Source organism: Lissotriton vulgaris, chromosome 1_1, assembly GCF_964263255.1.
Source record: "Lissotriton vulgaris chromosome 1_1, aLisVul1.2, whole genome shotgun sequence".
NCBI classification, from domain to species: Eukaryota; Metazoa; Chordata; class Amphibia; order Caudata; family Salamandridae; genus Lissotriton; species Lissotriton vulgaris.
Window position 1 is genome coordinate 850,683,924 of NC_141685.1, and position 13,749 is coordinate 850,697,672.

The window sequence follows — 13,749 nt, forward strand, 5'->3', positions numbered from 1 at the left end:
ACATCTTTCCACACCCTGAAAGTCCCCTACTGGGATGCGGAAACCATATGAAAACCCGTTCCGCAACACCCCAGCAGAAGCACGATCCGGGTATTCACTGAGCCAGGGAATCATTGCCAAGGTATCAATCGGGGTAGGTAAAGGCGCCCCTCGGACTATGTTAGACCTGTTTGGCACCTCCTCTACCCCCGTTATCACCCGTTTTGGCTCTGCACGTGGACTCAGGATGGGATGATTGCCCACACCCACTACATTCGTGTCTAAATTTGCACGATCCCTGGGGCCTAGTACATTTACCCCTGTTAAAGTTCCAACAAACCCCTTTTTTACCTGTATTACCGGTAGGCCTCGAGTGATTGTCGGTACCCGTACCTGATCGAAAGGGCGTCCCCGCATACTGACGGGAGGATTCACCCACATTACTCCCTACTAATGGCACTTTCAACATACCAGTATCCTTCATTTTGGACCAGGACACAGAATCATAACAATCCCAAGTTAAGTTTTTATCATGTTCTTTTGCTTTTCTGAAAAGATTATCATAGCAAAACCAATGATTACCCTCGTGTGATACCGAGTACCCCATGATCCGTGACTGATAACTCGGCAATTCGGATAGCAATTCGGGCCTCCGTTCTCCCAAGATCGATGTGAAAATCCCCCATGCCTTGCCCCAATTGCCAATGTTTTCATTAACCTTAAAGGCGGCCATCTTTGCGCGCCAAACACTCGGATGCATGAGGTCCTTCTGACTTTTAACATGCTCCATCTCATAATGATCAGTAAGCAACGAGAAGATGTTTACATATTCCCCTGCCCATATCTTTTCTTTAATAGCTAAAGGAACATGCTGACCCAACCTCTCCCTTCGGGAGGGTGCCGACTCTTCCCTCGCAATCGGCAATGGCCGCTTACCTGAACTGGACGCTGTCTCTGCGACTAAAACCGTCCCCTGCGGCTTCTCTACGGCCGCGGCCGGCGTGGGTACCCTCGCTGCTTCTCGAGTTTCCCGCAGTTGCTTCATCAACACCTGCGCGTCGACAGCCGTGGCGCCCTCGCTACCTTTACCCAACCACGCTGCTACTTGTGCTGCCAGCTCGGGCGGCATATCTTCCCCGGACACGGGGGTGACCACCACGGGAATCGGATTCCCTTCCTCCGGCACAGGAGTGGGTGCTTCGAGCGGGACATTGGGACCCGGGATATCTCCCCCAGCTGCTCCCCTCCTGGGCCTCTTGCCTTTTCCTCCCGGGACCGTTCCCTCCAAAGGACGTTTCGGGCCCCCTTCCTCATTTTTATCCATTCGTCTCTTTAAGTCGGTCATCTCTTTCATGAGAACACGCAGCATCTGGTCGGTAGTCATTCGCTTTCCCGCCTTCTTCGGCATTCTCCAGCAGATTATCTAAAAAACAAACAAGAGGATTACAACGCTCAAAATTGGCTCTTCGTTCCGTCTCGAGCTCACGTGCAGCGAGGAGGTGCAGCTTCAGAGCACAGGAACAAGAGGATGCCTTCTGGTCTTGTTTCTCCTTTTATCCGTCTTCAGGGCGGGCGTAAACCCGCCCCTGCCTGCCCCAAGGGCGTGGCCAGCCGCGTTAGTGTCTAGGCCAACCCACTCGAGGGCGGTAAAAAGGCGCGCCCCGGCTACGCCGCTTCGGGCATACCAGCCGAGACTCGCCTCCCGCCCAAGATGGCTTCCCGGGGGGATCGTGGTACTCTGCCATACGTTCGGGGGGACCGATTGGTCGCCCCTTTCCATATTATTCATAATGCCTCAAATGTGTTCTCAAGGTAGTTTTATAGTCATCTTCTGTCTTTATTTGGATTAAATTAAATGCTTCCCTCAAGTCTAATTTGGTAAAAATATTGGCTCCTTGGACTGCTGCCAGAATATCAGTTATCAAACGCAATAGATATCTATGATGGTTTACCTAATTAAAGCCTGTATATTCGATACAGGGTCAGAATTCGGTCCAGTTCTTCTTTGGCACAAAATGTAATGAATCCCTTGCTGGAGATTTAGATTTAACGATTAGACCAGTATTGAGGTTGTCATCAAGATATTCCTTAAGAGCCAGTTTTCTGTGGAGAAAAGGGAAATTACACCCAATGGGAACAAATGCAACAGGAATCATATCACTGCAACAATCAAAGGGTGGCAATTCTGTTCATTAAAATGAGAAAACACATTCAAGAACTCGTGCTAAGCTTCAGGAATCGATGTTAATTTGATCAATAGATGCAGCAGGTCTTTTCTCAATTACTGATACAAAATTCAGATTGAAGGAACAAGGTTTTGGCAGATCTTTTAATGTACGAATTGTGTTTTGCGCGCCAATTAATGCACTGAATTATTGGGTAACGAGAAAGTAGAAATCAAATCAAAAGTTCTAGATTCATAATGGGCTGCAATAATGGATAGACTAATAGTGCAGTGGGTACTTTTAAATTAAACAATATGTGTGTGTGTGTGTATCTATTCACTGTAAAAAAGAAAGGTTAAAGTGGTGTTATAGTTAGATGTTTAAATGAGATCAAAACTAAGGGCCCGATGTAGAGTTTGGCAAAGTAGGTGCTCCGTCACACGTTTTTGCTGAGTATCACTGGGCACAGAAACTGCAAAATAACCGCAGCACCATGGGAGAAAACTCCCATAACAAGGGGGTCATAGTCATTTTAATTTTGAAAAACAATATCCCGATTTGCGATTTTGTTTTTGAAAATAAAAAAAAGTGGGAAGTTTGATACACAGAGCTGTACGTCAAACTTTCAATGCCTTTACAGAGACTGTCATGACGGTGCTTCTAGGAAATGCAAGAGCTGTCTGCTGGCCAAGCACACATCTCTAAATTCGGCAGGCAGAGTACTTTTGCAATGGCAGGAGTACATATACATGCTGTGCCTGCCAAAGTCTAAATCAGGCCTTAACATTTAAAAACAAACCCCACTGCAATTTACTAGTTCTAGTTTAGTGAACTAACTATAACTTGTTTATCTGTCATACACTGCTTATGACCTCACATTGTACATCACTGATGACATGTTAATTGGCATCATTGTTGACATCACTGACAATATCCCCAGTGACGTCATTGATGAAACACTGATGGCCTCTCAGATGACATCATCCATGCTTCTGATTTTCACTAACTCCATAAACCATTACATTGTTTACAAAAAGAAATAGAGTTACTGTGTGTGCACATGCAAGTTCCTAGAATGAAAATAGTGCAAGCCATTGAGGTAATTGTGGTTGTGCATTTTGAAAGTTATATTGTGTTCTGTTTACAAACCATGTAAGTTTTGGGTGAAAGCAGTACTCCATGAAAAATAAAGTAAAGGTTGTGCACACCTGATGTGGATTGCAGCAGCATGTTTCAAAGAAGAGTATGGGTTAAAGCAAAGACTTATGCAAAAAATCACTTAGAAAAGCCAAAGCTTCTGTTGACAATAGATCATCCAAACATGGATGTCTGAGTAAGTGTCCATGTTAAATAGATGTAGTACAGTGGTATGGGCAGATACTATATAACAAGGGTGTTTATGGCCTGTGGATGTTTATTTCCAGACTTTTCTTGAAGATTTTGAGGTATTGCAAATTGTGGAATAATGTAGAATGCAGGAGCTACCCACTTAGAGGTGGTTTAATTGATACTGAGGTTATAAGCATGGCTCTAAGGTAGTATGCCATTGTGCTCCTGTGTAGTGTACTTTGCCACACTACAGAGGGTTCTCCATAGAGCCTGGCAGAAGGTGTATTATCAGTGGTAAAGGTATGCTTTTCAATCTTCTGACTTGAAATTGCAAGTAATGTGAAGTATTTAAGAAGGTGAATCTGTTAAGGTGCTCAGAGTATGAAATTGGTTGGATAAACACCAGTAAAGTGGGGCTTGTATTCAGTATCACTTGATTTGTGTTAGGAAAGTGGGGAGAGATGTAGCTTGTTGAATTACTTCAAGCCCACAAACCTCATAGGACATTGTTACAATGACTGCATGATATCATCTGTGATGTCATCAATGATGTCATTTAAGATAACATTAGTGATGTCATCTATAATGTCATTTAACCTCATGGGCTCTATTGTAATTACGGCCGTATGCTGAGATTTTTAAAAACCCATGTTACATGACGAGCTGGGCTCGTCATGAGCGTGCGAGGAGGCTACACCATGACGAGCCCAGCTCGTCATGAGCGTGGAAGGGGTTAACATCATGAGTGATGGTATATGTGAGGGCATAAGTAGTGCATGGAGTGCAAAGTTATAGTTAGTTCACTAATTTATAACTGTCAAATTTGTGTGATTTAGCATTTTTTAAACGTTAGTTCTTCTCTCACTCCAACACCTAACGAAATGTCAGACAAAGTAAGCACTGGCAGAGCCAAAAGGTCAGCAGGCAATGCCAGAGCCATTCGCTTTGCCAATGCTTGTTACATTTCATGTGAGCTCTGTGTTTCTAAACTCTGAATAGAGGGAGGAGTGGAAAGTAAGTGCATGTTCAGATGCAGGAACCACAGATGGAGCTGTTGCTCCTTCTCTTTGAGAGACTATCCTTTAAATGGGAACGGGTGGGTAGTTTCAGAGGCAGATATGAGGTGGATATCTCTGGTAAGAAGACATGATTACTTCCAGAAGCTGAACTAAGAACACCGGTGCAGCTAGAAAACAGGCTGTACATGGGATTTTGGAAAGGTTATTGCTGGATATTTCAAATTCTGCAGATTTTTGTTTTACCTTTGCATTGGGATTAGTATAGTGGTGTGAGCACATGTAATTATCCATAAATTATTGCAGTTTTGATGTAAAAGTGTTTTAAAGCATAATATCTCCCTGCCCAGAGCCACAGTACTATCTAAGTAATTCATTAAATTGATGCAACTTTGCTGGAAGAACCCACTCCAGCCAGAAATAGGAGAGGGGATGGAAGAAGAGCTAATTCTGCCCACACGGCAGTGGTTATCTACAGATGGCAACAGTAAATATCTCCTCCCTGAAACCACCAAAAATAAAAGAGGCACATGGCTTTATGAGGGGATGGGTCATCAAAAAATATTAGAATGATATTTCCACTACATGGCAGGAGCTGAGACGGTATAATGAATATCTGTCATTTCCAATCAGAAGGTAATGAGTTATGCAAAGTTGATGCCACAGAGATACTCCTGCCCCACTTTTATTTGAAAACAGGTATCTTTAGTGTGCTATTGCTGTCACTCACTAAAATATGTTTTTGCTCAAATTAGTGTCATAGTAAAAAAAATATGCCTATGATTGTGTGCATGATCCTGCCTATTTTTCTTTCTGATAGAAAACGTCCCAGAGGATTTGCGTGAACCTTTCTACATTGATCAGTATGAGCAGGAGCACATCAAGCCTCCTGTCGTCAACTTGCTGCTGTCCGCAGAGCTCTACTGCCGGGCTGGGAGTCTGATTCTTAAGAGCGACACTGCCAAGCCGCTTCTAGGGCACGATGCCGTCATCCAGGCCTTGGCACAGAAGGGTCTCTATGTCACTGATCAGGAGAAGCTGGTGACAGAGCGAGATCTGCAAAAGAAACCCATCCAGATGGTGAGCCTTCACAATTTAAGTTCATCTTGCTGTAGGTTTCAGTTTACCATCTTTGCAGTTAAATTCATGTAACATTACTTAGGTCTTTACAGTGTTACCTTAAAATTCCAATGTTTAACTCGGTGTAAGTTTAATTGTTTGAGTTGACATTCCAATGTTACCCTTGGTTTGAGTTTAGATTGTTTAAGTTAGAACTACAGTGTTACTCTAAGTTTGAGTTTTCATTAAAATAAATAAACATCACAAAACATTTTTAAAATATGCTTAGAAGATAAATAAAAACTTCACAGCCTTTTAAAAAAAAGCATATTCTCTAGGATTGTTGTAATGTAGGGATTCAATTTTACAGGGCCAATGACTCTGGAGCATTTTAAAATGTGCCATTTGGTTCAACCAGTGTGGAGCCCTATTCTAGTTTTCTACACAATGCTCGCTAACACATTTAAGGTAGCTTAGTTTTCCTTTTTTACAAAACTTGTTGATAAGCTCTCCATTTATCAGGACTTGGGATGCATACTCTGTGGCTTTAGATTATTTTGATTGCTGTTGATTTTCTGGAAATAAACTTATGCTATTGATTTTAAATGGCTATACATTAACAGGTTTGGTGCATTTTCTAACACAGGGCCAGGAGGTCTAGCTCTGTCCATATTTTCTGGATAACTACTGACCTTGTAAATTAGCACCTCGTAGATTTCTTGTATGTAAGTTTTTAATATGTGGCTATCCTGATAATCAAAAATGGAGTGAACACTTCTAGATCTACGCTGGAGGTCATGATCCATTACGTTAACTAAGGCATTATTTCTGCATATTTATTATTGTGTTTTAAAAAAAATATTTTGTATTAATTTAAGATGCAACATTAGCATTCGGTAGCATATACTTCTGTTTACCTCTTTTTCCTAGTCATTTCCTCTCTTATATATGCATGAATGAAAGCTCAATGAACACAAACCATCTGAAAATCTATGTACTGATATCAAAAAGCTCACCTGACCTTGTGTTCTTCACACACACATGAATAAGTGACTGTGCAGCAGCTATCATTCACAAAGCTGTACCCCCAGAAGAACATTATGTAAAGACTGCCCAATTGAATCTAGCATTGACTGGCCTCTTCTTGGACTTTGATTCAGAGATCATAATCTGTGTCTGCTGAAATGCCTTCTCCCTAAGTTTCAGTCTATTAGTTTTCACCAAATGGTTTACAGGCATACTCAAGCAGCTGGGCATACAGTCGATGCAATATTTACATCTCGTACTTATAGCATCCTCACGGTATGTGGGAACTATGCTGTTGATTGGTCTGATCATCATGTAATTCACGCTAACTTCTCCATCCTATTTCCACTAAAGATTACTACCCCCTCAAATAGATAGTAAATGTTGCACCTTGGAAGAAACCTATTTTCCTTAACTTTTTAGTCACACCATCCAGACTCACCAGCCCCATAGCAGCAGCTCTGCCCTTTTACTCTTGAGCTGACAAATGTCTTTAATAACGTTTCCGTGTATGGAAGCAGGCTGGGTGACAGCAGAAAACAATTCCTACAATCAAACAAGGATATCATTAAAATACACTCCCAATACCATTCTGTAGTTCTGAAGAACCACTCATGAAAAGGCAAAAAGATTCCACTACTCCCAATAGATTTCAGAAGTCACTGACCTATCACGAGAGCTATATAACATTATATCTGAATGCCTAATGCACTGACTAGAAACTGATCCCCTCGCAAGAACATTGTGATTTCCTGGTGGAGTATCCTAACAACCTTAAAAAATACTTGATAGGAAAACACAGGATGATAAATGAACCCCACTTCAGACTGACAAACCTGGCCTGTGAACAGTTATCCTCCTTCAAACTTCTTACAACGTCTCTGATGCTACGAAAGTCTGTTGCTGAGCAGGATCACCAGAAGGTCTAAGTCAAGCTTATATATTCAAGAACATCCTTCTCAGTAGACTGCCAGCCATCCTGGCCATAGCCATCGTCAGCCACTTCTTGGCGACGAAAATTTCCCATTCTAAAAAAAACCAGGCCTTGAGCTTACAGATCCTTCTGACAACTGTCCAGTAAGCAATGGCCAGTTCGTGGGCAGACTTATAGAAAGATCCAACTCTGGACAAATATCTGCATTCATAGAAGACTTTTTTGGACTTCCAAACCGAATTGAACACAGGTCAGGCCATCAAAACAGCATTTATTGCCAAATGGGATGATATTAAAACTACAGTTGATTCGAATACAGTAGTGCGTTTATTCTTTTCTGCACCTTTGATGCTGTCCATCATTGCACTGTTACTCACCGCTCAGGTCAACATCATTGACCTCCACAGAAGGTGTCCCTCAAGGCTTCACCATTCCCCTGATTTTCAGTGTTTAATTTAGCACCCCTGCTTGACCACATCTCCTTTAGTATCCACATCCCTAACTCAGCCAATGACAGACACGTCATACTTAAGCTTGAAATTCCATCAAACCGTAACTCCTGCACGAAAGAAAAATGCCTCCAAGAGATTAAAACACTGGGTGCCGCTGAACCATCAAAGGTGAACACATTCAAAAGTCAGATACACATATGTAATTATGCATCGGCATTGGCAGTTACTGGCTTTAAAGTAATGTAGTATGGTAATGTGAAGCATTACACGTAGCTAGCATGGAAATGCATGTGTATTTGTGTGGAAACAAGGAATTGTAAAATAATATTGGTTTAGTTTAAATGGCCAGCTACAGTTGCACTGTTAAGCCAGACCTAAACATTAATGTAGGTTGATGACTACCCTCTTCCCGTCTGTGGTTCTGCCAGAGAAGAATACCACAAGTTATCTAGGTAGCTAATCTTTACACTGTCATGTGTTTGCCCCTGAAAGTTCAAGCTCCAGCAGCTGGATAAATAAACAAAATGATCATATCTGCTGGGAGGATAAGCACTTTTTTGTGGAAGTACCCAACTTCTGTCCAATCAAAATGTACCTCTGGCTACCAACACATGGGTGGAGCCAAAGCCTCTCTATAATGATGCTCACATAATTAGTTGGCGACAGGTGCGCTGTCACGGCAGACCATAACAATAGAGTAAACAACAACATTCAACAATCTGGCCACAACAACTAGCCTCACTGCCAGTACACTCTGTTGAAGTTAAGAACATTGGCGATCAATTTCTTTTCTTTTTTTTTCTTTTTAACAGTTTTTATTCAGACAGTTTGCAGAGCATTTCAATGACAACAGACTTTGCATATCTTGTAGACACATTATTACCAGAATCACATAGAGCCTCTGACAGTGTATAGAAAGCAACACTTCCACCACAGCCCCCCTACTGAACCCTCCCCCTCCCGCGGGGGCATATTGCAGGAGGTTATACATGATACTTGGCTCAAACACTGGCCTCCGAGTCAGAGTCCTCAGGCTGCGGGGGTTCACATATGCCTCCTCGGTAGGTGTTCCATCCCCCCCACAACCTCTCCCATTTTTTCGAATATAGACTGATTGTTCTGCGACCACTGCTAGGTCCATATCCCTGCACCACTGAGCAAGGGTAGGCCCAATCCTAGAACCCCAGCGTTGCGCGATGTTCCTTTTGGCGACTGTCATGCCCAATGTCACCCAATCCTGGGCTGTCGTGTTTAATAGGCGATCAATTTCAATCTTTCCCTAGTATATCACTCAAAATGTCCATGCTATAATTACTGTATTGCTCTCCCGCCTTGGTTGTATCAATGGTCGCTGTCTCGGGCCCTGCTAGTGCTACTGAGCAGGTTACAGAGAATTATGAAGTGGCTTCTAGTGGATAGATGTCCCACCTTTAAAGCACTGTGCATCACACATTCCCCAGTCCTCATGCAACATGAACTTTACACGTATCATAGAACAATACCACTGCACTCTAGTTAGGCGCCTCATTTGATTCCCTCTTCTTTCAAGTAGACACGAACTAGTGGAACCTCCTGCACTGCTCAAACTGCTAAACACTGGAACTTGATGTTTGCATGAAAAGGAACAATTTAACATCACGTAACATTTGCGAGAGCATTACCAACGTGGCTCTTTCCATTTGCATAATGACATGATTCAGAACCTGCATGAGCCTCTGCGTCAGATGTGACACTGCGTGCAGCATGCCATGCAAAATTGCACCTTGTTCGAAGCCCATCCTTGAACCTTACTTTACCCAACACCACTGCATAAGACAAGCTACAGCCTGCATCCTTCCACCCATACACTGGCCGGAAAGTGTCAGTAATCAGATTCTAATGTTGTGGTCTCGCCACTTTTAGTAAATGCTACAATACAATGCAGTTCACTACATTGGCTTCTGGTGCATTGATCATCGATTCCACATAGTATTTGCAGATTCCTGGAAATTGAACATTTTATTGTGCATTTATGTATTCTATAAATGCAGAAGGCCACAGAAGGCTACATCAGGAATGCCACAGTTAGGTCCAACGGTGGCAGTTCCATGATGGATGTTCATGATATCCACACAGGTAGACTTACAGACAATGAATCAAAAGATAGATCATTTGTTTAAGCAATCACTATCCTCAAAATGTGACATGGATCCTACCTCCAATATCTATGTTGAACAGGCTGTGTCCCTTTGCTGTTACAGCACGTTTCCTGGCACAATAAATGACAACACAATTGCGTAAACATATCCTAACCTAGTTTTGCATCCATTCAGGTTCTTAATTTGTGCTGGTGTGTACTAGGGCGGGCTCTGGCACTTGCTTTTTAACACCCGCACACTTTTATGACATTTCACCACACGGTGGCACCGTCCATCTATTTTTGAATAAGCTATGTAGTTAATTATTGAATGTATATTAAAAAAATAACAATAGAGTGTTCATGTCATTCTTGCAGCTTTGGGAGAACCAGAATATTCCAAATTGTCACATTTGTCGCAGTTTGATAGGTAGCAGATAGGTTTAGTACTGATATTTTCCAGAGCTGGCAGGAACAGCGGATGGTCTAAACTCAATTGGCCCACTGAGACATATATTGGGCCCAGGCACTAATTGTGTTCACAAATTTTGCATTGATTGCATGGTCATTATATAATCCTGTCTGTATGTTATATCAAGTTCATTGTGTTGCTGAGGTATTCTTTGCAGCAGTAGTGGAAATATACTTTGGTTTGCCTTTCCTTACATTTATCAAATGAAAATAAAACACCTACGAAAAAAATGTCAGAAATATGTAATTTACCAAGGGTCAATGCTAGCCTAAATTCTTACTTTTGTCATGAAAATCATATAAGAGTAACATCCACAGTACCTGACATAAATAATTAAGAAGCGTAAGAAAAAATAAGTCCTCCTTATGCAAGCGCAAGCATAAACTGTTTCACCATAAATCTTTAAGAGCAGGGCAGCTCCTCCACAGGAGCGGAGGAGCATTGCCCCACCTGCTGCGAGCGCAGCAGCCAAACACAAATAAATAAAATGGCATTTCAATGCCATTTTATTTATTTGCCACTGCACCAGGTCGTGCTGTGTACAGCATGAGGGTGAGGCGGGGCTGAATTAGCTAATGCAGGATTACAGCACTGGTCTATGTTGTGCATGACGGATTAGCCGACTGTCCACAGCTGTCCGATCCGACATGGGCAGTGTAGACCCAGCAATCCAAAAGCTGTGAATCAGCCTGGGGATTGTCGGCACAGGCCCCCAGCCTCACAATGAGCGCTGAGTGAGCCTGCTTCCACCAACCCTGGATCTGCTTTCACAGCATGAAAGCAGCTCCAGGATTGGTTGGAGTTCCGTTCCACAAACAGGAGGAAAGTACTGCCTTTTCCTGCTTGTGGAAGTGAGAAGTGCCGCAGCGGTCGTGCTCCTGCTCCAACTCTGAGTTTATGGTGAGTTGCGCCTTCGCGCCTCACCATTTTTAGGTCTCGGGCCTAGCGTACACTGCGCATGCAGTGTCGCGCAGCGCAAGCCTATTCCGGGCAAATTGAAAATGGACCTTGCATTCCACAATGCTCGTGCCGTTGTGGAATCCAAGGTCCAATTTCATTGGCCTTCGCGTGCGTGCTGTTTTGTAACAGAACACTCAATGGCCATAGGCGGTCGCGTAGCGTAGTAGCTCCGCCCATGGCCTATTGGTGTCTGTTACGCGCACCAGAAGGCCATATATCTTCAATTATCGCGGCCGTCACGCCGTGATAATTGAAAGACATATGCACGCAGTGGCGCGCGTGCGCCCACCACTCGCTGGCTTTTTTTGTTTTGTTTTAATAGCGATCGCTTTCAGTGCAGCACGTTTGGGTTCTTTTCCCCCGTAGTTGGTGTCTATTTATTATATGCAACTAAAAACCACTGACAAAGCCCATAGTCCTGCCTTGTTGTAGGTGTAATGTCACTGCATAGCGCCTACTGCTATCACCTCCGTGGCCTCTGGCACTTTCTGTACATTACTGACCATGCAGCTCGAACATCTGGGCAGCCACCATGAGGGTCAGCCTGGAGCGAAGTGATGGAGGGCAGGATATGACCCTTGAAGGCTTCCGTAGAATACAAGTCAAGGCTCCGAGCCAGAGCAGGGACATTCAGCTTGCCCTGACCCTGCAGCAGCAGCAAGTCAGTATGATGATCGCAACTTTTTAAACAGGACAGTGGCTGGTGGTTATGGAGGCGGACATGTCTCCCTACCCTCGCATTTAAGGAAGTGCACGGTGATGATATGCCTAGTGCTTAATTTGCATGCTAGCGCTGAAAGGGCCGCCGCCTCCTAGGCGCTACACTGCTGCATAGCATCTATACAGGAGCCGCCCCCATGCAAGGCAAGGCCCCGTCCATCACCAGGGTCTGTGCTTGGACCATGCTAGCACTGAAAGGGCCGCCGCCTCCTAGGCGCTACGTGGCTGCATGGCTGCTGACACTGGAAGGACACGCCGCCTCCTAGGCGCTACAGGGCTGCATGGCTCTGTACAGCAGCCGCCCCATGCAAGGCAAGGCCCCGTCCTCCAGCCGTGCTTTTTCCATCACCGGAGTGGGCTTGTCGGCGCTACACGGCTGCATAGCTCTGTACAGGAGCTGTCATCTAGTGCTGCAAACTCATTCACTCATCAGTCCAGTCAAATGTGGCGCCCGCTTAGGTGGCCACAGCGGCTGAGGAACCCACCGCTCTTCACATGGTTGCATCAGCCACAGTCGCACTATTCAGTGTCTGGGTGAGACATGACAACAGTATTCACTGGCACAGTGATGTTTATTCCATCAAACGTGTTTATATAGTGGGAGGAAGAGGTGGTTGGTGGAGTGGACTGCCGCCAGCCAAAGGCTGGAGATCAGACTTACGCTGTACCTAGGGCTTTAAGTGGGCCGGGTCCTGCCGGTGCTCAGCATCAACAGTTCTAAAACGCAGGTGCTGAGACGGAGATGGAGTGTTTCAGGGCTCTACTTACAAAACTGTTCGCACTTGCAAGGCACAAAACTGTTTGCACTTGCAAGGCACGCTTACTTTCATAAACGAGAGGGTTTGTGGTGCTATCTATTTAGATAAGAGCTGTAAACCCATTTACCTCTGTGTAGTTGTATACAATCATGCAGGAGTAAGTAGCACACAAGGAGTGGGAAGTGGAGCATTTAGGTGTGGATGATTCCTTGTGAGGTTGACGGCTTTCATACAGTCCTCTCCGACTCCTTTTCCTCATGGAAATAGTCATAGATATATGGTCCTCCATAGATATGAAGTAAATCCCCTTCAAGGTTGGAAGGGGATCGAAGCAACAACAGTAAACGTGGTGGTGGTGCTGGAGAAAGGGGGTTTAGGGATCTGATGGGGATTAGACCAAAGAGAATGCCAAAGTAGTGGAGTTTGATAAGATCATCTATGAAGGGGAGGCCCAGCTTCTCATGACAAATAAAGGTACAGGGAGGAAGACTCAGAAGTTGATTGACATAAAGATTCTCTTCCAATGTAACAAGTCTCCCATTTGCGTAACTCCACAATCCAGCACCATACAGTGCGACAGGCACACATTGTCAATAATACATTTCTAGTAGTGGGGCAGTGGCTTACCTCTAATCACAGAGGATACATTAAACAAAGCACCCACAGATTGCCGGTGTTTTTGACTCTTGACAGACATGTTATGACTCCAGGAGTTGAAAGAATCAAAAATAATTCCCAAATAGAGGAACTGGGAAGTCTTCAA

The 13,749-nt window shown here is 43.9% G+C and overlaps 1 protein-coding gene across 4 annotated transcripts in view; it reads left to right on the plus strand.

Moving 5' to 3' along the window:
* CAMSAP2 (calmodulin regulated spectrin associated protein family member 2) overlaps window positions 1–13,749 on the plus strand; it is a 541,958-nt gene that overhangs the window by 122,405 nt on the left and 405,804 nt on the right. For all 4 annotated transcript variants that reach the window (XM_086957854.1, XM_086957865.1, XM_086957838.1 and 1 more), the window contains exon 2: window positions 5,310–5,569. In XM_086957854.1, the coding sequence (XP_086813980.1) occupies window positions 5,310–5,569 (260 nt within the window). The remainder of the gene's footprint in view (window positions 1–5,309; window positions 5,570–13,749) is intronic.